At 33.9% G+C, this 27,410-nt stretch overlaps 4 protein-coding genes across 4 annotated transcripts; 2 read left to right on the top strand and 2 right to left on the bottom strand.

Moving 5' to 3' along the window:
• Positions 1 to 2,155: 2,155 nt before the first annotated feature.
• LOC146950982 (uncharacterized) lies at positions 2,156 to 4,957 on the bottom strand. Its single transcript, XM_085746932.1, has 3 exons — positions 4,336 to 4,957; positions 3,313 to 3,375; positions 2,156 to 2,529 (listed from the first exon to the last, which is right to left on the bottom strand). The coding sequence occupies exons 1-3, from the start codon at positions 4,753 to 4,755 to the stop codon at positions 2,431 to 2,433; spliced, it is 582 nt and encodes a 193-aa protein (XP_085603058.1). The 5' UTR covers positions 4,756 to 4,957; the 3' UTR covers positions 2,156 to 2,430.
• A 5,345-nt stretch (positions 4,958 to 10,302) lies between these two features.
• Positions 10,303 to 10,735, bottom strand: LOC146950981 (uncharacterized). Its single transcript, XM_085748695.1, has 2 exons — positions 10,545 to 10,735; positions 10,303 to 10,453 (listed from the first exon to the last, which is right to left on the bottom strand). The coding sequence occupies exons 1-2, from the start codon at positions 10,733 to 10,735 to the stop codon at positions 10,303 to 10,305; spliced, it is 342 nt and encodes a 113-aa protein (XP_085604821.1).
• A 6,229-nt stretch (positions 10,736 to 16,964) lies between these two features.
• Positions 16,965 to 18,641, top strand: RDUF2 (zinc finger (C3HC4-type RING finger) family protein). Its single transcript, XM_085746931.1, has one exon. It carries the CDS (start codon positions 17,328 to 17,330, stop codon positions 18,402 to 18,404), a length of 1,077 nt encoding a protein of 358 aa, XP_085603057.1. The 5' UTR covers positions 16,965 to 17,327; the 3' UTR covers positions 18,405 to 18,641.
• Positions 18,642 to 23,588: 4,947 nt separating this feature from the next.
• ZIP2 (ZRT/IRT-like protein 2) lies at positions 23,589 to 25,469 on the top strand. Its single transcript, XM_085746930.1, has 2 exons — positions 23,589 to 24,230; positions 24,869 to 25,469. Exons 1-2 carry the CDS (start codon positions 23,615 to 23,617, stop codon positions 25,258 to 25,260), a joined length of 1,008 nt encoding a protein of 335 aa, XP_085603056.1. The 5' UTR covers positions 23,589 to 23,614; the 3' UTR covers positions 25,261 to 25,469.
• Positions 25,470 to 27,410: the final 1,941 nt, after the last annotated feature.

Genomic DNA, 27,410 nt, shown 5'->3' with positions numbered 1-27,410 from the left:
TATAACATACAATTTACAAATTGTGCATGCACCTGGCGAAACATACAATATACAAATTGTGCATGCACCTAGCGAACCTCACGTGTGCCATAAAAGATTCTTGGTAGGATGTTTTGTCACTGTTTTGTTGTGTCACCAATAGGTTATACCCTCAACGTGAGTTAACTTATGTGGATTGCACCGAACCTGAGTTAACTCACGTGGGAGTATTTTGGTCAGTTCAGTTGGGAGTGAACAATTTTTGGATGGGAGAAGAGCAATTTTCTACGGATTAACTCGCTCTTTTCAAATCTGAGAGGTTCAGATTTAACTCCGGACAACTTTATTTGATGAGCAGAACTCCTCTTAAAACGTCTTTATATTCACATTCACGAATGAGTAAATTCCTATCACTGTTGATTTTGTTGTCTCTGTTGAGTGAAATTGGGATGATTCTGTTGCGCGTTCTGAAGCGTCATCATACCAGATTGTAGATTCTGAGTGTTGGATGCCATGCCACCAAATGCACCTTGTGAACTGTGTTGCTGCTGCTGCTGTATCAACATCAGACCAGGGTTGCCACCTCCCATGTTAAACACTACAATGTAAAACCCCAAATGATGGATGATTCAGCAATAAGACAAGTAGAAAATAGAATAAATGACAATGAGGAATGAAGTTCATGCTTTGATCACTCAACATATGGGAAGCCACAATAGCACTTTCTTGTACTCAAGAAGTCTTGATGGATTAAACTAAGTCTAATGCAAACAGTGCACAAATGTATATTACCAGAATTATCCATATGAAAGCAATTTTAGATCTTAATATGTATGTATTTAGAACAAGAGCGAGCATTGGTTGTGATGTATCTATAAATATATTTAATATAATACAAGGCAAGGCAGCATGTGAAATGATTACCCTCGCCAACATTGACAGCAGCTCGGAGTAGATTTTCCTGTTCTTGAATTTTGGCAGCTTGACCCTTGTCGAGAGTGGGGGCAATGGCAGGGCCCTGACGAGTTCCAAAGCAGTATGCTTTACAAGTGTCGGCCAATACTTTTTCAGCGCCTTCACAGGCTGCGGCAATCATATCAATTCTAGCATTCAACTTGTCAATTTAAGTGGCAATTGGGAGGTTCTACATCCCCTGAAGCAATTGATCTCTCTTGGAGGTGTCCTCCGTCTCCATTTCAGGGAGTAGTTTTGTGGAAAGCATGACAGGCAGTACTGAGAAAACATTGTCATGGTGATTCAAAATGTGAATGAATGAAAAGTATACTATAAATACATGAGATATTCATTCTTGTAGCATTGTCGGCATTGACATTCTTGGGATAGACTATGAATGCCTTGGAGACCTTCTTGATATTGTCAACGATGTTGAAGAGTTCGAGGTTGGCGATGGAATACTGTCCTAGAATATCTTGCCATTTGGGAGAGGTGTTGGTGCGACCATAGGCATGAATTTATTTATCAACATCATATTCATGAAATTGTCATTGTGCTTTTTAATATATATATATATATATATATATATATATATATATATTAATTAAAATTCAAAATATTGAACTCCCTCGTCCTAGGTCCTTGCTTCGACGCATTTTCTTTCTAGCAGTTTGGCAGTTGTCCGCGATCAACTCTGACATCGGTTTTTGCAGCGGGTTTCAGTTCCAACTAGTTTCGAAATTGTGTCATGCACGTGGTAAACATTTTCTTTTAAAATTAATACAAAATTTTATAAAATGGTGCCTAATTTTTACAATTATGGTACACGAAAAATATCTCACTAAAATGAATATATTGAAATACATACAATACCATAGGGGTATAAAGTGGGATCATGTCCCATTTTAACCAAGTAGAATTTCACATGCTCTTTTACCATTGTGTCATGTTTAACCCCAATACATCGAATCGTGAGAGCTCACAAACTATTCATTCACTATATATAGCACTATCGTAAAATTAAGTAAACTAAATATATTATATCATTAAATACTTATATTAATTTAAAATAAATTAATATTAATAAAATAAAATTGAGTTCAAATAAATAAATAAGTGTGGGGATCGGAGGGTTTCATAAAATTCTTACCATTAAGTAAAATATATGAGTTGCTTAAGTATAACGTGCCATTGTGATGAACACTGAGACAGTCGGTAGTAATGGAATCTAAAGTTCCTTACAAACTTAGCATTGATGATACTCAACGTTACCGATAACTTTGATAAATTATAAGCTTAATAATTTAACATCGTTGCCTCAAATCATGATCCAAATCAATAATCTCATCACTTTTGCTGTCTGTATTGTAATGGCCAAATAGAACCATAGTATGATAAAATTACAAAATATAACTAGTGTACTTTCCCGTGCCATGCCAACATAAATTAAAATTTGGCATTCTCTCTAAACTCATTCGAGGAGCTAATCCATTATACCTAATGACCTACTTGACTGTCTGTTTCTGTTGATTTTTTTCCTTTCCGTGACCTCTTCCTTTTCCTGCTTCTCTTCACTGTGTTGTCTCCTTTGGTTTCCTACATAAGAGTCAAGTCAAGGAAACATCTAACAGACCAGTAAGAAGCATCCAAAATATAACTTCCAGCAGATAAAACACATTTAAAATATGCTATATACTATACAATAGCTGAACTAAACTAAGGGATTCGGAATTCGTTTAATGTGCATGCATAAACAAAACCAGAACAGCTAAGTATATAGCATCTAAACTGTTTTGCACAATTGCAATACTATCTAAAATTGAAAAGGAAACTAACATTACAGAATTCAGTTTTTCAGGTTAGACAATATTCTGAAAAAGACATTATTAGCAGCGGGTCGGAACTATTGTTGGCCTATCACAAGCAGCCTTAATTTGCATTTGTAAGAGACTGATTCTGATTCCCGAGATTCGAGTCAGACAGCAGTAACTTTTAGCTGTTGTGTCATGAACCCCTTCAGTTCAAGTATTAAAACCATTAGATACATAAAAACAACCAAAGTTTTCACCATACAGTTTAGCCATTTAGGAGATTTGGTTCTTAATATGAAATTAGGGCCTACGTGACCAATTGATCAAGTTGAATTTTAGCACATGGTAGAATGCAGGGGTGTATAGTGTGACGTTTTTTACACTATCATTTAATCATATGTCAGCACATAATATAAAGAGTTGGACAATGGACACCCTATGCAGCTATAAATTTAAGCAATAAATGAAGCTTTAATCCAACAATGAATTAAAATCTAATCCTAAGTTAACAGATTAGTGTTTTCATGTTCAAATTGTAAATACATTTAAATTTTGCCAACAACCCTACCTCCGTAGGATTATTTTGGTTTTCACGATTTTTCTTCTTCTTGCACGAAAGTGGGTTTGGACCCTGCAAAGTTCACAGCAATATCATCAAAAAGTGACACAATACAACTGTTACAACCACCACCAAATATTATCCCACCAAGTATGGTTGGCTACATAGATCAAATTACATCATAATCAATACAATAACTGTTAGAAACAATAAATTAATATGAAACATCCCAGCATGCATATGAACATGTTTACATTTAAGTTTCAAGAAAACATCATAGAACGTTAAAATCAAAACATAATACGTGTGCAGAAAAATCTAACTCTGGGATGATCAATAAATGTTGTTAACTATTTGACCCATCAAATTTTTTCCAAATGCAACAAATTTTATAGGTACCCTCCAAACACCCGTTAACATGACCATATTTTCATTTTTACAAAATCATTGTAGAATGACACAGAATAAATGGAGGGAGAGAAACCATAACTCTTTTATTTTACTAAACCATAGTTCATGTCTTCATGATATAGAAAATTTTAAACACTCAAAGCCAAAATAGACAGCCATATAACCATATTTACAAACTGTGTCAAGTGCTGCAAGTAAGAGAGGAAGAGAGAAAAAGAAATTAATTTGTGGCAAAAATTTATCAAGTCTATATGAACAATTAATTGCTAATTGGCTGCTACCAACTTGTTTTATTCACAAAAAAAAAAAAAATACTGCCAGTTGGTTAACAATCACTTCCATGTGGTAGTGCAAGCTGGAGTCTTTTAGTTCTGTCAGCATTATGTCCCTAAAATATTCAGTTGCATAGTTACTGTTATAATCATCCAAGATGCCTCAGAATAATAGACCATCTCTCTCAAGTTATATCATTTCCTTCAGTTTCTAAATTTCCTATATGTTTCTCTCATTACCACTATCAGCTACAATCAAAATGGTAAGCTATAAGCCTATATATGTTTAGATATATGAAAATCAATAACCAATTAAGAAAAAAGATACGGCACAAAAATAAAATATAACCTTTGCTTTTCTTCTCTTGAACTGAGGTTTATCCTTGACGCCATTCTGATTCCTTGAAATTATGCTTCTTTTTATTGCCTGTGCACTTGCAATCGAATCTCCTAAATCATTGTTTTCCGTTATTTCAGCATTGGAATTATCAGCTTCACCATCGGCCAATCTTTTCAGAGCCATATCCTTAAATATCTGGTACTCTTTATCGGTCATATGCAATCGTCTTTCTTCAGAAGACTTGACACACTCCTTCTGAAATGCAGATGGAGATTCGAGGAAAAGAGCATTTCTGAGACCAAATATGAGAGGCACACCAGGTACCTGCAACAAGCAGATAAAGACTAAACATATGTACAACGAGACAAATTTACACAAAGTCAACATATATTTAGATGTAAATACGCAGAATTTCACTGCACAGAACATGCCATTAATGCAAATAACATTTTATCATGTTTACAAAGTAACAACAACATATCGAATTGTTACAATTAACATTGCAAAATAATATTCCAACTTCTTCCGTAGGTCAGTGTCTTGACTAGCAACAAAGAAGTGCTCGAAATTATTTTCTCCAACAACCTCCATGATGCAGGAATCGGCCCTCACACATTTATCGTGCTCGCATCTGCAAATCGGAGTTTAGATCAAATTATAAAACCATCACATAACAATGCTTGTGCTCAAATATCTCAACCCAAATAAAAAACAACGATCCTTTACAGTCTAGTGGACTAATCGAATATTAGATAATGATCATTAAGACATAAAAAACTAAAAAAAACAGCTTCCATTCTTCACATTAGGCAGCCTTTTAATTTAACATGTCATTTCAGTCAGTCTAAAAAGTGATTCAACTTGGGTACCTCAAGGTTAGTTCTACATGTACATGGGTCTATAAATTTTTAATTCTCAATGAAATTATAATGTATAACAGAACTCAATGAGGGTATCAAGTAACAACGATTTTAAGTTTATAATTCCAAGGGACAACAATAGTCTTCTAAGAGGTCATCCTATTAATATTGTTTCTGAAAGGAATCCTGCTTTGTCCAGGTTTCAAAAATTTGAAACCAATGGGCCAAAGTGAGAAGGCATTGGATGAGGAAGTTATTTAACCAATATAAGTGGTTTCGGTGATCCACAATATTAGATACTGATGATTAATCATTGGGCAAGGAGCTAAAGGTGGCTTTCCTTAGGCTTTGTTTGCGAGTTTGGAGGGGAGGGGAAGGGAAGGCTTTAAAGCGTGGAAAATATGAGGGAAAATTGAGAAATCTTTAAATTTTTTTAAAAGAGTAGTTTTATAGAGAATGATAAATTAATGCATATGATTACTATATTTTTAATTTTAAAAATAATATAACAACATAGATTAAATTTGAAGAATTCATATAAACCCTCCAAAACCCCCCAAAACCCTCCTCCAATACAATTTTTTAGTTCCCCCAAATGAGTAGGGTTTAATATTATGAAGAAAAGTTAACCCTGTTACACCCTAATTTTGGACCTAAAAATACTAGCTCAATTCTCCTTTTCTCGCATTTTAAGTCATTTGATATATCTCTGATCAATTGCATTTTTCTCTGCATTTTATTTCAATGTTATTTGCAAAATCCATGGAAAAGGGTATTTTAGTCATTCCCTGCATTCAACTCATTTTAATTTTTGAAAATTGTTTTAGTCTTTCCAATTGGTTTGAATAAGTCTTTATTTCAATTCTATGTCAAAATCCATTTTAAGAATTGCATTTGAAGTCATTTTTAAGTCAGTTTAGCCCCTAGGGGCATTTTAGTCTTTTCATGTGTTAAAATTCTGTTTAAATTCTAAAATTTGTCTCTGAGTCTTTTAATTTGCTTGTATAAAGCTCTTGCTTTAATTCCTTGTTAAAAAATCATTTTAAAATTGCATCTGAGTCATTTTGAGTCGTTTTAGTCCCCAGGGGCATTTTGGTCATTTCACATAAAAATTCTGATTCATTTTAATCTGCTTTGTTGCTTTTAATCGTCTCGCTTTACGTTAATTTTCAATTTACTTTTTCAATTCAATTTTAGTTTTAATTTTCATTTTGGTCCTTGTACTTTTGTTATTTGCATTTTAACCCTCTTTCAAGTTTGTTAGAGTCAAAGTCAAGGTTTGTTAAGTCCAAGTGCCACATGGCATCACGTCATTGGGCAAGCATCCCTTTCATCACCTATAAAAGTCAAAGTCATGGTCAAAAGAAAAAACTAATAATCATTTACACAAAAAATTCCCAAAAATTCCAAAAATCATTTTTCTAATCATTTTCTCTCCCACTTTCTCTCTCCTCTAACTAACTTCATCTTCCACCACCACAACCACCTTTAACCACCATAACCACCAAGAACCACCACAACTTCACCACAATCCTCCATAACCACTTTCTTCATCACAATATCACAAATCCAGTCACGTTTTCAAACAAAAATCCAATCTTCATCTCTAACCCAAATCCATTTCCATTTCCAAACCTCAAATCACCATCACACCAACGCTCCAATCTCAAATCAATTCTCACACTTCATCGAATCACCGGTGAAGAATTTCTCCACACGAATTCTAGAATCTTCGAATCCTTCAAGAACTGTGTGTTTTGCTTGATTCCATCAGAAGATGATGACGGCGGAGGATCAGTTCGTGAAGTTGCGAAGCTTTTACCTCTTCTGGAGCTTCTTCAGTCAATTGCATCGGTAGCCAAGCAACAACAACAATCACGTCCAGAATCGCAAACCAAAGAGGTAAGAAGCTCCGTCGAATTCATCTCTCTATGTGTTTGTGTTTGTTGAGCGTTTGTGTTTGAATCTCTTGAAAATTGTTTTTGAATCTGGAAAAGGGAGAAGATTAAGGTTAAGGAAGATGATAATTTAAGTGCTTCTGTTCGTGTATGGCGAAAAAGAGAGGTTTTTGTTGTGAATTGTATAATTGGGCACCATTTGTGTCATAAGGAATTCGGTGTGTGTTTGAGTTTGATCAAAACCTTAATTTCGCGTGATCCTGAAGATCCGTTTTTGATTTCGCAACTTGGGTATATTTAATTGCAAACTGGTGATTTAGAAGGTGCGAAAGATTCGTTTTTGAAAGCTGAAGGGAAGAATCATGGGTCGTTGAGCGAGGTTGAATTTAAGAACCTTGTGAATAGAAATAAAGCTTTGATTTATATGGTTGGGAAGGATTATGTATCTGCTGTGAGAGAGTAGGTGAGTTTTAGTGAGAGAGAGGAGAATACGTGTTTTGTAAAAATGAGGAAGAAGGGACTATAACCAATTTCAATTGCACCCACAACCCATGGGTCTAACCGACCCAGCTTTGTTGCTCAAACCCATTGCTACTTCCTACAGCCCAACTGCCATGCCTGTATGCCTGCCTGCTATGCACACCCCCCTTCCCTGTGTGTTCTTGATAATTTCTTGCTGCTCACACCTCCTGTTTGGTTGATTCTTGTACCAAAATTTTCTAAAAATTTGCAGTGCTATTCTTGTTAATTCTAGTTTGTGTTTAGCGTTAATACACGATTAATTTGGATCTAAAAAAAGTGTGAAGATATATTGATTTCTTTGTCAATCCATTGATTTTCATTTTTGTTAAAGTGTTTGAAAAGGAAAAAACTCCAAATTAATCATGTATTTCTCGCATAGTTTTTCTTGTGTGTGTTTCTTGAATTTGTGCGTGTTAAATCTTACCTCCAAAATATGGAAAATATATGTGAGTTTCATTCTTGCTTGCTTGTTAAGTGTGTACTCGAATCTCGGTAAAAACGTGGAAATAAATGTGATAACTATGGGAATCATTGGGCATTTTGTGAGATATTAATCCTTTGATTCTTGCATCATGACTGAAAATTTGGCTATGATATTAGATCATTGGATTCATAATTTACAAGATTCATAATGATATATTTTAAGCATGGTGTTATGTCAATTTCTTGCATTTTAATCTTTCTTTTGCTCTTGGTAAATTCTTGGTTTCAAAATGTGTCAACATATATGCTCATAATCCCTTGGTTACCTCTATGTCATTGCCTTATTTTTTCTATGATTTTACCCTTTCAAAATGTCTAAAAAATGTCAAGTTTCAATGTGTTTTTTGCTTGCTTTACTTGCTTCATTTTTTGTTATTATATCATTTGTATTACTAACCACTTTCACTTCATGTTTCATGCATCCCATAAGCTCCTCTCATCTCATATTCATCTCTATTTTTCTTGCAATTTAATTCTTGCCAAGATGTAGCATGTAAAAACTTAGGGTGGTGTATTTTACTTCATACATTTTTTTAATTTCTTGCAAGACCATAGAATGTATCTAGGCCAATGATGTAAAGGACTATGGACTCTAAAGATGTACACCGACACAAGCACCGACACATGCACACACGTCACTTTAGATGTATGGCTAGGATATGCATGTTTAGATGTATGCTTAGGATTGTATGTCTAGATGAATGCCTAGGGTTTACACCTTAGAAAAATCATTTTCCAAAAACAACTTGAACAACATCACTCAAATCTTTTTTTAATAAACCTTGGGATCCAAAATCCCATTGTATTCTCTTTTATTTTCTTAATCAAAATTTCAATGAATTTTAAACATACTTGACCCTTTTTTCAAAATAACTAATCAAACCTCACTTTTTTTCCTTAAATCTCATGCCTTTAAGGCCTCTCAATCTCCATTCTTTAAAATTCCAATTTTCAAACTTAAAATCAACCAACAAAAACAAAAACATTTTTGAAGAGAACTACGGTGGATTTGATCCCTTAAAAGGGTACGTAGGCAAGGAATCAAAATTCCTTCAATTCAAATAAAATAAAAATTCAAACATCTTCTTCTCCCTCCAATTCTTCACTTAGTAAACTCTTAGGTGTAAATATCACTTTCAAATAGCATTTAAAAATAAAGCGCACGCGTAGAAAGTAAAGACGGTTCCTATAGGATACTATAGTCGTTATGGGTGCCTAACACCTTCCCGTAGCGAAAACAACTCCCGGACCTCGATTCTCAAGGGTTTTTCTTATTTTTCCCTTCCCAAGAAAAAATGAGATATCAAAGGTTAAAAAGGTTCAAACGTAATCAATGTTTGACACCCGAAAACCAAGATAAAACAAACCCCCCAAAGTCCTCCCCTCCCATTTTCCTCTATTTCTTCCACTTGCTCCTTCCTTTTTTCCCAAGCCTTCCCCTCCCTTCCCCTCCAAACTTGCAAACAAAGCCTTAGTAAATAACAATAATAGGGGCAGAAAAAAAAATTAGAAAGAACTTCAAATATGAGCAACAAGAATAAATGAAAACCTAAAGGATTTAAAATGCTTAGATTCTTTTGAAACTTCAAAGTTGTTTCTTTTTTGAGGCAAAAGGAGGTCTTGCTTTGTGTCTAACAAAAACCTGTTGGACTGAATTAGACAGACCCATTTTCTTCAAATTTGTGTTTTATCAACCTAACATAGTGTTGCCAATGGTGGAATATGGGAAAAGGGCAAAAATAAGACGCCATTGCAGCCTACGGTGCAGTCATGGCAAGAACTCCTTCACAAATTGCCTACGGGGATTGTCAATAGCCCAACCTAACCTACCCTTCCAAAACTGCATCACCCAAATTATTCGGAAGATACCCATTTGACCCCTCTATTAAATAAAATTGGTATAATAAATTCACATTTAAAGGTTGTCAGCCTACTAAATCCGGTATCATTCATCATGCACATCTAGCATCTATCATAACGACACACGGAAAGTCTGTTAAAAACAATAAGTCCCTGTTTGGATAAACAATTAATTTTCAGCTTATAGCAAAAAAAACTTGTCATAATAAGTGATTATGCATAACCTATTTTTCTATGAGAAAAGCTAAAATAAAGTTAACTGTCTTCGTGTAACCTATAAGTTGTTTTCGTAAATCTTCCCAAACAGTCTTACAAGTGCTTATGTCAGTAGATAAGTCAATCCAAACAGACTCTTAGTTTAAAAGCATATGCGCTACATCAGAAACATGCACATGTATATCGATAAATAGAACATGGTTTAACCTTGCAATTATAAGCTTATTAGCTGCATCAAGAGCCTCCGAGTATGATTTACCAAGCCGTTTCAACTCTGCTAGAACACATCTACATCAGCAATATCCAAAACCCAAATCAACAACACAAAAAAAACATCAAAACAAAAACAAAAGCACCCAAAACAAAACAAAACAAAAACCTTGTTGTGTAGAGCTTGACGGTGGCACTAAGAATGTTGGCAAGAGCAGTGTCAGCAGGTGTTATGCGATTGACAACAAGGTGATGAACAAATGTTCCATCACATAGAACTTTGTAAGGTTTTCGAAACCCAAAACATGCAGTGTAAAACGTTAAACTCTTCCTATGTCTCTTTTGTTTCTTAACCTTCATCTACAAAAAAAACCAAAAAAGGGTGTTCAAATTAAACAACAAAGAAACAAAATATGAAGTTTGGTGTTGAGTGATAATAACAAGTTCTTTCATACAGCTTATGCGAAAAATCTCAGTGGGTGGTGGCAGGGGAGGAGCTACACTATGTTGAGGGTGTTCAAGTGAACTCCTGAACTGGACAAAAATACCCGTAAATCCAATATAATTTACTTTTTGAACCCCCTCAAATATTGATTGTTCTTGCACCTTAACTCAAAGAACCTAAGAGAAGAAACAAGAGAAGAGATGGTAAACAGAGAAAAGCTGATTTGAAACAATACCAAAAAGGAATGGAGGTAATTATTGAAGAATAACACGCAGAAATAAGATAAATAAAATGATAATTTATATGAGAAAGGAGGAAAAGTGGAGCAGAAAAAAGCATGGCTGAATGAAAGATGAAGAAAAAAATAAAGCAAACATGTGCTGTGATAAGTAGAGTGATGTTAAACGAAGTCGCTTTACCGAAATGGAATCTAGTTTGTTTCGATCAAACTCCCTCTGCGTTTCCGTTGGTTATTTTACGTCCAGATAAGTTCAGTGTGTGTCAATCAAATTTGCTTTTGTCACCAGTAACTAAAAATAGTTTCACTGTCTGTTTTTTTTTTGTTGACAAGTTATGTTAGTGAAAATAATGATTTCGGTTTAAATATTTTGTTATTAGGGAAAATTGCACTTACCTCCCTCGAGGTTTCTTAAAATAACACAAACATCCCCTCTAATTATAAAATAGACATTAACCTCCCCTAAGTTTTAAACAATTAAATAGAAACTCCCCCTCTTGACTAACGGTGTTTGTTTGTCCCTTTCTCCGTTAAATTCAAAACAAAAATAAACATAGAAAAGTTGAACTAAATTTACAAACAGAGAGGAGGCAAAGAGGCATCCGACTTAAAAGACCAGCAACCTATATAAAGCTCAAAACCTCCTGAGATGCAAATCCAGAATTCCAGATCACCCACTTGTCTCCAACAAAGAACTTTGCAAAAGTTGAATTATGAAGCCATCCTTCAATTACTTGGGGGTTAATTACATTAACCCCCCCCCCAAGGTTTATCTAAATGTAACCTACACCCCTTCTATTTTCTAACTTATCACAAACCTCCCCCACCGTTTATTTCTTCAATGTCTGTTAATTCGTTACTTTGTGTTTTTCTTTCCTCCAACTTTACTCTCCCTTACAGGCACACACTCTTTATGTTGGCTTGTATTTTATAGATCTCAATTCTTTAAATTCAATATAGCTTATCATTTTCTGCACTCGCAAGCTTATGGTTTCTAACATGCTTGAAGTCACGTTTGAGATTCCACTTTTGTTGGATAGATATGTTTTAAGTGGAGGGTTCAAAAATGGAGGTGGCAGTGGAGAACAAAAAGAATGGGTCACTAAACTAAGGAAACAATGTAATGGAACTATATTGGAAGCTTTATTGTGGGCAATATATAAATCCTAGACACTGTTTCTGTTACGTGGAGCTTTGAATTTTGTTGTTGGGTATGATCTGATTTTAATTAATCTCAAATCCTTTGCTTAAATGGAGTCGTGGTTATAGGTTCATTTTATTAGCTGTGTAGACAATAGTGGTTTTGGTATTTCCTTAATTGGCTCCCAATTTTGCTTATTTTGGTTTGACATCAAATTATGTAATTGATGGTATTGTTTAATCCTTGTGGGTGTTGTTGTTATGTTTCAGTGATGGTTTGGTTAGCAGTCTGGTTTAATAATAATGCGCGCTAGTGGGGCTGGTTCCAAGTAATTGAAGGATGGCTTCATAATTCAACTTTTGCAAAGTTCTTTGTTGGAGACAAGTGGGTGATCTAGAATTCTGGATTTGCATCTCAGGAGGTTTTGAGCTTTATATAGGTTGCTGGTCTTTTAAGTCGGATGCCTTTTTGCCTCCTCTCTGTTTGTAAATTTAGTTCAACTTTTCTATGTTTATTTTTGTTTTGAATTTAACGGAGAAAGGGACAAACAAACACCGTTAGTCAAGAGGGGGAGTTTCTATTTAATTGTTTAAAACTTAGGGGAGGTTAATGTCTATTTTAGAATTAGAGGGGATGTTTGTGTTATTTTAAGAAACCTCGAGGGAGGTAAGTGCAATTTTCCCTTGTTATTATTGTCATATTAGTCCATTGATACACTTATTTGTTGTTGTATTAATCTCTCTATAAGTACTTACTTTATCATATCACTTTCTATATGAAAGAGTTAATATCATCATTGATGACTTATTTTAATGTCAGTAACTATCTTGACTAACAAAGTGCAATATCAAACACTATTTTGAAATTTTGATACATGAATGAACTATTGTGACTACTTGCTACACATTCAAAGGCCAAAATAACTATTATCAGAAATAATTACAATGATAATAATGTGAAATATTTACAAATATTAATGAAAATTATCGGCATTAATATAATATTTATATTAAAAAAATTATATGTAAAAATCTATTAAATATTTGTAATGCATTCGTTGTAGATTTTATTTGTCTATGTCTGCGAAAACAAATTTTTATACATTGACATGAGATGCGAAAAAAAAAATGTATTGATACAAGAAAGTCGATATGATAAATATCAACATCAGTGTTTCTCATAATCATTTTTTATGCGTAAAAAAATATATTGATACAAAAAAGTCGATATTATATATATATATATATATATATATATATATATATATATTAACATAAATGTAGTGTTTCTCATAATCATTTTTTCATTTTATATGCAAAACACCGTTAAATATTTGTGTCGCACTCGTTGCAGATTTTATATGTTTATATATGCAGAATCAATTTTATATGCATCGATATGAGAAAGTTTTGAAAACTCATGACTATTTTCAACATATCAATATTAATTTAGTGTTTCTATTAAATATTTTTTATTTTATATGCAAAACATCGTTAAATATTTGCAAAGAAATTCACATTCATCTCTTGAATACAAAACCAGTAAGTAGAATTGAATGCCTAAAAATTGACACGCTATAAATGAATTGGGATTGTGGAAATAATCTAGTAATGGATCCATAAACTCAGTCCTTAGGAACGAACTCAATATACAACAGAGAATGGATTGAGAATGTCAAGGATTTATCGTTATGATTAGAACCACAATCCTACAACACTTTGTGATTTTTGAGTTTTTAATCAAACAAACATTCATCTTTACTAAGTTATTCCCTTTGAGCTAATAAAAACTAGAAATTAGATTGGTAATCACTAAAACTCAATGTGGGATCAATACTTTTTACTACTCGGTAGAATAGTACATTTGTGGGCCTTTCATTTTGGAATTGTGATTTTATTGGGAGTGTTTGGGTGTCTGTTATGCAGTGGTTGGGGATTTCGAGCGTGCACCCCTCTAATGTCAGTATAAATGTTATTTAATTTTTTACTCTCATCTTTTTTGGAAGGATATTTGACTAAGATTTCAATTAATTTGGCTGGCAAGGAACTAGATATTTTAGTTTACCAACCGAATAATTTGGAAGGATGGAAACTTACGAATTTCCCAAAACAAAATTTCTTTGAACGCTAAATTGATTGATTAATAGGGTGAAACTTCATACTTTGCGGTGGCGGAAATTTTACCCTATACCCCTACATTTATACCCTCACCCATACATTTTACTTGAATTGTCTATTTTACCCTTCTTAAAACACCAATCTTCCCTGAAATTTATTCCTGTTTCTATCAGAATCCTCTTCTTGTTCACCCTGTTGTCTTTCTGTTTGCAAGCATCAACATCTTCGTGTCCAAAATCATCAGCTTTTCACAATAGCGAGTATTATGATTCAGATCTCATTCAATTTTTCTTTGCGTTTTGATTGATATTCATTCATGAAGATCCATTTTTGTTTTTAGATAATGTTTCCAGAAAACGCAATCCTACATATTTCAGTTTCAGAACATGGAAAAGTGTTTGATTTGTTTGGGATCAATTTAATACTCACTAAGATATGTTTGTAATAGGATTAGGAAGTATATAGCACAACAATTGCTGATGTGTTATCCTTAAATCAATTCTTTTTTTTCTTTCAAGAGTAAAACATCAAGATAATTGGCCAATTCAAATTGCAAAGATGATCAGATTATTTGGCTTGATTTCACCTTAAATCTCAATTCAATTATGCCTAAAATCAATTCAATTGCATTAAGGATTTAACATGGGTTCGACGGCATGAAGAATTTGAAAGAATGATTAACAAATTTCTGGAATGGATTATTCTTTCCGGGTAATACAAACATGGACTTGCCATGTGGGGTGAACTCAAATATTGAAAGTGAGGGGTGAAAGAAAAGTGTAAAACGTTAAAATGATAGAAGGGGTAATATTGAAATTTTTTTATAATTTGTTGGGGTGGAGGTATAAATGTTGGGTATAGGGTAAAATTTCCTGCGGTGGCTCAAGGGTTCCAAGCCCAACTCTTTCTTTGTTTTTTTTTTTTTGAAGAAGCCCAACTCTTTCTTAGATCTTCATTTTTTGTGGAATAATATGTCTGTATGTCTAGGGTATTCCAGATGAAAATTGCTTTTCTGACATTGAAAACTTCACATTGACACAAGTAAAATACTGAATGCCCCTAGCGGTAGTTAATACCGTTGAGGACTCGACAGCAGTTAACTACCGCTGGCCCCAGCGGTAGTTAACTACCGTTGAATTCATCTCTTCAGCATAACACACACACACCTTATTTTTCTTCTACAAGGTCAAAAGAATAGCCCAGAAAACCCCCAAAGCTTCATCTTGATTCCAAAACCCAATCGTCACCATCCCAACCTCTATAAATAAAACGAGCTACTATGATTTACAATTTTACAAATCATACCCGACCCCATTCAAAGTTCATATGCCCTGCTCACACCATGTTTGGAAACAGTGTTACATTTCTCTGCTTTTTTAAAGAAAATTATATTTTAAATTAAGTTAGAAACATGTCATTTCTTATTGAAAATACTAGCAATTGTTTAAGAGTTTTTATTACAAGTTACTTAATTAAAAAACATTTTTTTTGAAGGATTAATTAAAAAAAACATTAGATTTATAGTTGTAGTTGCCCTGAATTTCTCCTTGATCTTGAAGAAGGGACATTAAGATCAATAGACTGAAGTTTATGCGGCTCTTCCTCTTGTTGTGCTTCATGCATATAGTGAAAACAATGACATCAGAAAACAGAGTGAATCAGAAGGATGTCTAAACTCATGCACATCGTGAATTGAAGAGATGAATTCAGCGGTAGTTAACTACCACTGGAGGCATTTAAGTATTTTACTTGTTCAATGTGAAGTTTTTAATGTCAAAAAAGCAATTTTCATTCCAAATTATAATGTTGTTGACGCCTTTTGGATTTTTGTTTTTCTATCTTGTAAAACTCTTTGATTTTTTCTGATTTTCTGTTACACACATCTTATGTTTAATTTGGACTATATTGTTTCATTTTGTAACTCGTTTTCTATATATTTATATATATTTTTGGCTGTCCTCGTGAGCATAGCTCAGTTGGTTTGGACAATGCATAATATATGCAAGGTTTGAGGTTCAAACCCCGGCCACCACAAAAAAAAAATATATTTTTGGCTTCTTAAAAAAAATTAAAAGATATATCCAAATTAATCCCTAATATTTTTATACGAGACATAAATTACAAATCTCTCTATTAGTTTTAACTTATTTCAACCAAGGGACTAGTCTATCCTTATAGAAAAATGTTATGTTAGATTAATAAATATTGGGAAATGTTAACCAATGCACCCGGGACACTGGTTAAGGTCTTTAAATGGTAACTTATCATGAAAATATGTGTAATCAATGCATCGGAAATCAAAATCTTTGACTTTTTTATAAAATAATTTATTCTTTTGGAATCTTTAAAGAGTACCCCGGGGGCACTCGTTAACAAGACCATTTATTCATTTGTTAATTATTAATGGTAAATAATGAATGAACAAACTTTGCCACTTGTCTTATTTCTCTAAACCTCACCGTTTCCATTTCAATTTTCAACCTTCAAAATCAAAATCAAATTGACATCTCCTTCTCTCCTTTATGTATTTTTTCATCCATTCCATTAGCTAGGGGCCATCCACAGTTTCATTCACCCCAGTTTCAACAATCAAAATATTTAATTAATCAACTCTATTTAATCCTAATCCTAGTGTCAAAAAAATTAATCCTAGTCATATCAAGAGCCTGCTGCCTGCCATATCCTAATTCCCAACTCATTCCAACTGGTCCCATAATTCATTTTCCTAGTACTTCTTTATTCAATTATTGATACTCAATCAAGCCATTTAATCAATTAACTATACAAATATAAAATCAGAAATTGCCATGTATTTTCCAGCAGAGACAGTGTATACACAGTACACTATAGTAGGTCCTAGTCTTGGTATTCGTTCGTAGTTGAAAAACGCGTACTTCAAATTTTCCTCGTTCTCTAACCCCCCTTATATTGAACCTTTCTTCCTTTATCATTCAACCCACTTACTAAAAAAAACTTCATTTCCTCTCCGAGTCAACAAAAATAAAAACTAAATGAACTCGGAAACTGAAACACCATCCTCAACGACGTCGTTTTGGTGCTACAGCTGCACGCGTTTCATTCACATCTTGAACCAAAACAACGTCGTTTGTCCTCACTGCCAAAACGGATTCGTCGAAGAGATTCACGCCGGTCAATCACCGGCGGTTTCTCTTTTCGCCGACGGTATTCAGTCCTCCAGAAGACAAACCTCCCGCCGCAGACGTCGTAACGCCGGCGGCAGCCGTTCGCCTTTTAATCCTGTAATCGTTCTCCGTGGACCTAGAGAAGACACCACCGCCGGTGCCGGTGCAGACGCCGGCGGCGGTAGCGGTGTTGATAGCGAGGGGAATACAAGTAGTTTTGAATTATACTATGAAGACAGTAACGGTACCGATCTACGTCCACTTCCACCAAGCATGTCGGAGCTATTACTCGGTTCCGGCTTCGATCGGTTGTTAGAGCAATTCTCTCAAATCGAAATCAACGGTTTCGGAAGGTCGGAGAATCCACCGGCGTCAAAGGCGGCGATAGAGTCAATACCAACAGTTGAAATCACCGATTCAGAAATCGAATCCGAAATTCACTGTGCAGTTTGCAAAGAACAATTCGAGCTAGGTTCTGAAGCGCGTAAGATGCCGTGTAATCATCTTTACCATTCCGATTGCATTCTCCCATGGCTTTCAATGCGAAATTCGTGTCCGGTGTGTCGGCACGAGTTACCGTCCGATCAAAACGCGTCTGAGAGTAGAATTTCCGGTCAGATTGATGAAGAAGCGGTTGGATTGACGATATGGAGGTTACCGGGAGGTGGATTTGCTGTTGGAAGATTCGCCGGTGGTCGGAGAGCCGGTGAGATTCAGTTACCGATTGTTTACACGGAGATGGATGGTAACAATTCAAACGAAGATTCTAGAAGAATTTCTTTGACTGTGGGAAGTAATAGAGTTAGAGAAAGACGTGGAATTCGGAGAATTTTTCGAAATTTTTTATCGTTTTTTGGGAATGTCAACTTAAATCGTAGCTTTTCTGGTTCGTTGTTTAGTAGAAGCTCAAGAAGAAGAAGCAGAACTTGGGTTACAGAAGAATAATATGATTTGGTTTTGTTTGGATTAAAACTTGAAAGCTAGTTATTCATTTAAATTTAAAATTCTTACTGTAAATAGCATAAAATTGTGCTATAATTAAATTTAGTAGATGATTATTGAAGGGTGCAAGATAAGGATTGTTGTTCTTGCTGATCAACAAACATACATAGTTGGGAAAGAAGCTAAGCTATGCTTATTTAGTGTTTATCGTTGTTAATTAAATTTAGTTGTTTCTTTTGATGTTTTTTGTAGTATTATGTCATACACACATTCTTTGTAAGAATCCCTTTAAGATTTGTTAATGTTGTATCCAATTTCATGACCCATATGTTATACCCAATACACACATTCTTTATAAGAATTCCTTTACATTTGTGTTTGGTATTAGTGAAATAGATGAGAGATTACATAACACTATAAAGGGAAGACTTGGCTTCTAAGGCAAATATTCGATGTCTTCTACACACTATCCCAAAAACCTTAGGCAACTACCCCTCACAAGAGGTGAAACCCTAGGACTGTATTCTGGACAAGAACACCAATATCAACTAAAGAGAGGAGTGTTGGGTGTGTGATGCAAATGCAATGCAAGTTGTACATGTATCAACAATAACAAAATTTTGCTAAAAAAAAATAGCAAAATTATTATTATTGTTATCATTTTAGTACTACTAATATTGGTTATAAATTGAGAGCAACCTAAAAAAATAGTAAAGACCAACTTCTATGACCATATAAGTTGGATTTTCATTTTACTGTTGGAACTTGGAAGCTAGCATTTGGATTCTATAATTTCTAGATGGTGCTTGTTGGGAATGTGGTCGGGTTGGTGGCTAGACCATGATGACACATTGACACTCCATAAACCATGCGTTTCATGATTTTGTCCATCCTCTCTGTCTATGTTTTTTTAACACCTACTTGCTTAATTAATCATGGACCTAGTAGTTGCTGAAAGATAAAGGTTGTTTTCCATGTTCCTTGGCTTTTAGCTTTACTCTTTTGGTTCTCATATGTTTGATTGAGCCTTCACCCTTAACTACTTGACTAGTTGGCATCGACCTTTCAACAAAAGGGGGCCTCTCTGATTTTTCATCTGTCGTTGTAACTGCATCTACTGTTGACATTTCTAGAACATATTCATAACGACTTTGCTAAACATTGTTCACAAATTGTTGTTTGGAACTTGGAAGTATTGAATCTTAACAACTGTCTCGCACTCCAACTCGATTAATCTATGAATTTTGGTACGCCTGGTTAAGGCGTTCGGCTAAATAAAGTTGAACCATTTCCTACTACACAACTAAAATTTAATTAAATTACACATACTAAACAAGGTATTTGATCATCATGCAATCTCGATAACAATATAAGTAGTTTATTGTTTAAACCAGTCTTTTATAAAAACCAATAAATTGGTTAATTGCAAAGTACAAAAAATTAAATGAAAAGGTTCCACCTTTCACGTGTCTTTAGAACACATATATGGAATATATGTCTTGTTTCCTAATGACACGCGTTAAGGATTTCGCAAATAGCATATCAACTTATTAAAAAATAAATTGACACAATTTTCAATATACTTCAGTTGTTTTTGATTATAAGACCATTTACAATTTTCAATATGTGCAGAATCAAACAACGTCGTATAAGACGACGAAAAACACTACGTCGTGCTCGGACAATGAAATCACCAAAAAACACCAAAGTACAAACTTGATAAATGTGAAAGACGGTGAAATCACGAAAAAAAAACACAAGTACAAACTTGATAAATGTGAAACCACTTATTTAAATTGAAAGTTAAGGAAAAAAGATGCAGAAGGGTGATTCTAGGTTAAAATATGACCTAAAACTACACCTCCTCGATAGTGAAGGAGAAAGAAATCTTGGAGAAAAAGTGAAGTTTCTCCTACTACAAAACTAAGGCTAATAACAACTTTTTTTTTAATACCCGTAATTTTTGTAAAGAAATCTTATAAAAAAGGGGTGAAATTTGAAAACTCATTGAAATCATATCATATTGAAACAAAACGATGAAATTAGTTTAAAACAAACTTAGATAGTGAAGATTGCATAAAAAGTATAGATGAACACATAAGATTCTTCGAGTTACAATATCTCCTGCATTCTCATCAAGACCAATCCCATTACTATGGTAACGTTGAATGCAACAACAAGAAGAAACGTACACAACTTTCTAAGATAGAAAAATCACAACCTTCTCATCACTATGGTAACGTTGAATACAATCACTTAAATACTATTTGTTACAATTTTTGTATTTTTTTACTTTTTTAACAAAAACAATCACTTTCAAAAAAAGCTTTAAATGTGAAGCTGTTTTTTTTTTTTTTGACAAATGTGAAGCTGTTTTGAATACCTTCTACCAAAAATTAATTTTTCTGATTGATTCTTTTAATAAAATTATTTTTTATTATGATAAACAACATAAAAGATTTTTTTTTTCAATATTAAAAAATTTTGATATTGTTCAACATAACGTTTTTTTTTTACTAAAGTTCAACATAACGTTTGAAACAGTCTAAAAGGCTAAACAATTGTATGAGGCTTGGTATAGAGGGTGGGAATATGTTTAGAAGGGGTGGAAGTAACAATATTCCATTACTTGTCATAAAACTTTATTAGTAAGCCTCAATTTATTTTTATTGGTGGGACTTGATATGGTTCATTATCGATAAACTAAAAGAGATTTTATTTTCCCACCATCCGTCCTCTTCGTGCACCCTTCAAACTTACAATTATGTAGATTATATAATCTGAACCTTAAAAAGCATGCTTCAAATTATATAATCCAAAATATGCATGTATATAAGTATGACTCAGAACCCTCCCCTCATTTAACCTTTATGAGTTTTAGCCGTAAAATTCTTTCAAACCACCCAAAACCCAAACCACCACACATTGTGTAATTCTTGAAGTGAAGTTGAACGATTTCATCGCATTACAACCCTTTTCAAATAAGCGTGCTTTCTGCACAAATATACATGTTCTCTACGCGGATACTATTCAAATTATATAATCCAAACACATTTTGTTTATTCTTATTCTTATTATACAATTCGAAATGTATCGACATATAGCCACCATTGTGATTAAAACCTGGTATGATGGAGGGTTAAACATGTTTTGGATTATAAAATCCAAAATGCTAAGTTCACTTTTGGATTATATTTTCTAAAAAGTTTTGAAACATGCATTAGAGTAATTTAATAGGAAAACACTTGGTTTTTTTTTAGGGGGGAAAACACTTGGAGTTGTGAGTTTTTTTCAAATTAGAATTTTCAAAATTGTATAAAACGCTTCAAAATATATATAATTCGAACATATAAAATGAAAATTTTGACAAAAACAAAACGATATTCATTCATTCAAATTGATAGATTATTCAACACCGCTAAAAATGTAAAGGATGAATCTGCGAACAAACTCACAACATCCAAGTTAATAGCATATAACGGCATAATGCCTGCAAAAATATATGATAAAATAAAAGTGACCGGAATACCCATGCCTCCAGATCTGCAACGTTGATGCCCAAATCTTTGATTGAATATTTGATCTTCCAATATGAATCAAATGAACACCGCAACAAAACGGGAAATCAAACAATGCCGCACAAGACGACGAACAACACATCACCACACTCAGATGACGAAATCACAAAGAAAAAACCTAGATCTATGTGAAAAGTCACTTATTTAAATTGAAAAACCTAGATCTATGATATGAAATTTGATGTACCAAAAAGTTTAATAATTCATCCATCATCACTTAATAAATTTAAAAAACGGTTTTAGTTAACTCTCAAGTAATTATTTCAATTTCCGACATGTTTGGTACACATGATAGGGTGATAGGATACAATAAAACTATCATCTTCTGATTTAATCCGTTGTTTGGTGTACCAATAAGAAAAAATAAATTAAACCTATTTCCAATCCAATCCTATCCACCATTTGTTAAGTTTATCCTTAGTTTTTGGTGGGCTACCAACCTAATAGTAAAACCTTTCACGCGTATCAATACTTTCTCTGTTCACGACCCAAACCTTCTTGTTTCATTATTGCTTTCATCGATTGATCTTCTCCACCTCTTTCTCTCATCCACCTCTCCTAGGTCCCCCCCTTCATCTCTCTCATTTTTCTTTCATTGATTCATTCATTATTTGTTTCTTCAATTGATCCATGTATGTGTTTTACGATTATAACAACCGAAGAGAAAACTTCAATTTGTTAATTGAAAAATTACATGTAACATTGAAGATAAAATGCTACCATAGGATTGTGAAAGGTTGATTTTGCATCAATTGGTCTTCTAAATAATGTTATCATCTTCTTTATCATATGTGCACCAAAAACATGATATGATAAGTGCCTATCACATCACTATCTTTTCTATCCTTTTCCAGTTCATTATCGTATCGTGTCTCTATCATATCTGCACACCAAACAAATTCCATGAACCGAATCTAGGTTATTCCACAATATTTTCTTTGTGATACATGCACACCCATAGGTGGCATACACACTTAAACCTCCACATAAACATGTGACATGTGGCCTAGACCCCACAAACACTTTGTCTCTCTTCCCTTTCATCCATCACTCTCCTCTCAAATATGTGGGGGTGTATGGGTGGTATGAAAATATGAGTAGTCTACCAATCATTTTCTTTTGGTGGTGAGGTTACTCCATAATTGAACATATATACATATTTTACCTCTTAATTTATTTCAATACTTTTTGACGTGACTTATAAAAAATGTTAACCAATAAAAAAGAATATATGTGCTAAGAAGTTTATTACTAGAAATTCGACAATCTACCTTGGTTCTTTTCGCTCCTTTTGGTTTTATCTAACAAAAAAAAAAAAAAAAAAACAATACTTATTTTTTTTTTCTTTCTTTCTATGATGCTGTGTTAAAATAAAAGGCCAACCCAAGTGGTGGTGTAAGTGTATAGTACAACCGCGGCAATAAACGACTATTAATATTTAAAAAGTCAAATTTGTAGTACAAGTAATACAACGTACTACAATGTAGTAGAATATTATTATTGTACTAATAACTCATATAGTAGTACAAAATATTTCCATTAGTTTAATTATAGCAAATACTACTGGCATATAGACATGAAAATGGAACTAGATAAAAAAAAAAATAGCATACACAATAGTTCTACGTTACATACATGGCTTCCTCCAAAGCCCTAAAGTCAACATTCCTTATTTTGTGTCTCTTAGTCTCCTTCTTCAATTCAATCAAAGCTCATGGAGGACACGATGATTCCGACCATGACTCCGACAACATAAATTTACGTTCGAGGAGTTTGGTCCTTGTTAAAATATGGTGTTTGATCATCTTGTTTGTTTTCACTTTCTTAGGTGGCGTGTCTCCTTATTATTTCCGTTGGAACGAGGTTTTTCTTCTATTAGGGACACAATTTGCTGGTGGAGTTTTTCTTGGAACATCTATGATGCATTTCTTGAGTGACTCAAATGAAACTTTTGAAGATCTTACCAAGAAAACTTACCCTTTTGCCTTCATGTTGGCTTGTTCTGGATATCTTTTAACCATGTTTGGTGATTGTGTGGTGGTTTATGTAACAAGTAATAATCAGAGGGAAGCTAAAGTTGAGGAACTTGAAGGAGGGAGAACACCTCAAGAAGAAGAGGGAACGACCGAGTTGGCGATGGATGAGAGCAACGTTGCATTCATGAAGACTACTAATCTTGGAGATACAATTTTGCTTATTCTTGCACTTTGTTTTCATTCGGTTTTTGAAGGCATCGCCGTTGGAATTTCAGGTTATTTCGCACTCCATCGTTTATTTCATCCTTTCTTGATAGTCTTTTTCTTTTTTCGGGAGTGTTAAAGTATCAAACCTAGGTCACCAATGTTGAAGATCAAATTTTCTATCAAGATACTATATGAAGACCAACATCATTTCTTGGTAGTCTATTGTTAGAAGAGAAGTTTTAACAAGAAACGCAATATATTAAGTGCTAGCATGTATAACACTTGCAAACAATAATCATCATTCTCCCATATATACGAATAGTTAAAATTTGATTAGTTAAATATCATATTTTTATGCATTCTTCTCTTTCTTGGATAGATATTTCGAAACAAATAGCAAATTTTTATATTTTAAATAGCATCAAAGTGGGAAGCTGTATATATGATGTGTTTTAGGGTGACTGTTATGTTACTGTATTGGCTAGCTATGAGATGTGACTTTGCATCTCAAGTTTGAATCTCTTCTTCACCTACTTGTGAGATGTGACTTTGCATCTCAAGTTTGGCATGTGATTTTTAGGTGAGTGAAACCATATAGTCCATCCCTTTCAATATGAAAATGCATATGATGTTATTTTGAAGCAAATTGATACATTTCATAACTTAATTTGTTTAAACTAATGCTAATATACAAATTAATGATCAGGTACTAAGGAAGAAGCATGGAGGAATTTGTGGACAATATCATTACACAAGATATTTGCTGCAATAGCAATGGGAATCGCGTTGCTAAGAATGTTACCAAAAAGACCATTAATAACAACAGCAGGATATTCATTTGCATTTGCTATCTCTAGCCCAATTGGCGTAGGAATTGGAATTGCCATCGACGCAACAACAGAAGGGAGAACAGCGGATTGGATGTATGCAATATCAATGGGTATTGCTTGTGGTGTTTTTGTTTATGTTGCTATCAATCATTTAATCTCTAAAGGCTTCAAACCGCAGAGGAAGAGCCGTTTCGACACTCCATGGTTTAGGTTTCTTGCTGTGCTTTTTGGTGTTGCTGTAATTGCAGTTGTCATGATTTGGGATTGATATCATTTTCAATTTTCAGCATGTTTTTCTATGATATCTCATTGTTTGTTTCTCTATATGTATGTGTACATGTACGTACCTGTTTGTGTTCAATATTTGCCAATGTTTGTAAACTTTTTTATGAAAGCCAATGTTAATTTGGAACTTTGATGTATCATAAATCCTTCTATTATATTTCATGTTCTAAATGATAGAACGCTTTTGCATTATTGAATTTGGGTTTTGAGAATTTGCGAGAGAATGAGAGAAAGTAATGAGATGATAAGAATTAAGAAATCGATTTTATTGAATATTGATCACACAATTTTACATCATGATCACTTGCTATTTTACATTGAGAACAAACTCAACTAACTTGTTAATTGTCACGCAAGTAACTCAACTAAGAATACTAAATTCAACTAACTAGTAACTACTCATTTGTCACACAAGTAACTCAACTAACACATCTAAGTATTAACTAGCTAACTTGAAATACACATACTAACATACCTCCTTATTTCAAGTTAGTTGCCATCATTATTCCCATGGTTCTTCCTTAGCTCCTCAAAATTGTACTAGTCTCCAATAGCTTGGTCAACAAGTCTGCAACTTGTTCTTCTGTTTTGCAACACTAAAGTTCAAGCTTCTCCTTATTCACTTGATGTCTTAGAAAGTGAAACCTTGTTTCTATATGTTTGCTCCTACCATGAGCAATTAGGTGTTTAGCCAGATCAATTGCAGACTTATTGTCCATTAGTAGCCTTATTTTCTCATCTTCCTTTAAACTCAACTCCTGCATCAGCATGGTCAAGCTCAACCATTGAGCTTGACAGACAACCATTGAAGCTGCAATGTACTCAACTTCACATGATGATAAAGCCATTACTGCCTCCTTCTTTGAACACCATGTAATTGGTGCATCTACATATATGAACACATATAATGTTGTACTCTATCTATCCCCTTTATCATCACTATCAGAGTAGCCATACACATCCTGCTTATGTTTTGTTTCGGGTCATATAAAATTCCTACGTCTTTTGTTCCTTTAACATACCTAAGTATGCTTTTCGCAATAATTAAGTGAGATTTTGCAAGCCTCTCCATGAATCTACTGATCAATCCCACTATAAGCTAAACCTTTTATGACACAAGTATCTCAATCATCCAACTATTTCTTTGTACAATGTTGCATCACAATTAAGTGAGATGTTGCAGGCCTCTCCTTGAATTTACTGATCAATCCCACTCTATAAGCTAAATCTTGTATGACACAAGTATCTTACAAATATAACTATTTGTTTGTACAATGTTGCATCAATGATTTTCATCATTATCAGATAATCCGTTTAATGGAACATTAAATGTGACTTAATAGTGAGACCCTATTAAACTAGAGGAATGTTATTCTTAAAGTATCCGTAGTCAAAAGTTTTACTATGAAATTAGATAGTAGGAAGACATACAAACTATTATGTGGGTAGACCGATGATCATATCTCACGAGTCATTGATAAAGAGTTATCAAGTCTTCACATAAGTATAAATGAGAAGTGCTACTGACAGGCGCTTTGACAGACGCCCTTTGACACTCGCTGTTCTACTGAGCCACGTCATTTCTCCTTAACCGGCTACCGGCTGTCAAAGTTGTTACTTCTTAAAGTTTTTTTTTATTTTTTTTTAATTCTATTCTATCACCAAAACATATCAGAGATTGGAATTGAAAAATCATGGTCGTAATCCCTTTCCAAAACTCTAAAGTTACCATACTTCTTCATGGCTCTGAACAGGGTCGCCATGGGTGGTGCTCTTCGCAAAATACGAATGGTGGTGGCTGTATGGTTCAGTAGGAATGTGTGGCAACAATCGATTTTGAGTCGGAAGATGCGAGCAACGACACCGCATGTGCAACGCCAAAGGATTATGCATCTCCCAAGTCCCAAATCCCATCTCTCACTTTCACGTTTTATGTATTTCTCTGTTCTAACCAATTTTACTTATTTTTTCATTTTTAAAATGGAGACTAGGAAGGTAAAAGAAGTGTGAGGTTGAGGATTAAAGAGGTTTAATCAAATTGTAAACCTATGTTTTTTATAATTGTTCTCCATCCTCTAATTTTTGATTAACGTTATATGATTGGGGATAGTAGTAATTAGGCTACTGAAGGTT

Source organism: Medicago sativa, chromosome 2 (assembly GCF_051527215.1).
Source record: "Medicago sativa cultivar Bolivia chromosome 2, Bolivia_mono, whole genome shotgun sequence".
NCBI classification, from domain to species: Eukaryota; Viridiplantae; Streptophyta; class Magnoliopsida; order Fabales; family Fabaceae; genus Medicago; species Medicago sativa.
Note: the sequence above shows the minus strand (reverse complement) of the source record. Positions and strands in the feature narration are given on the sequence as shown.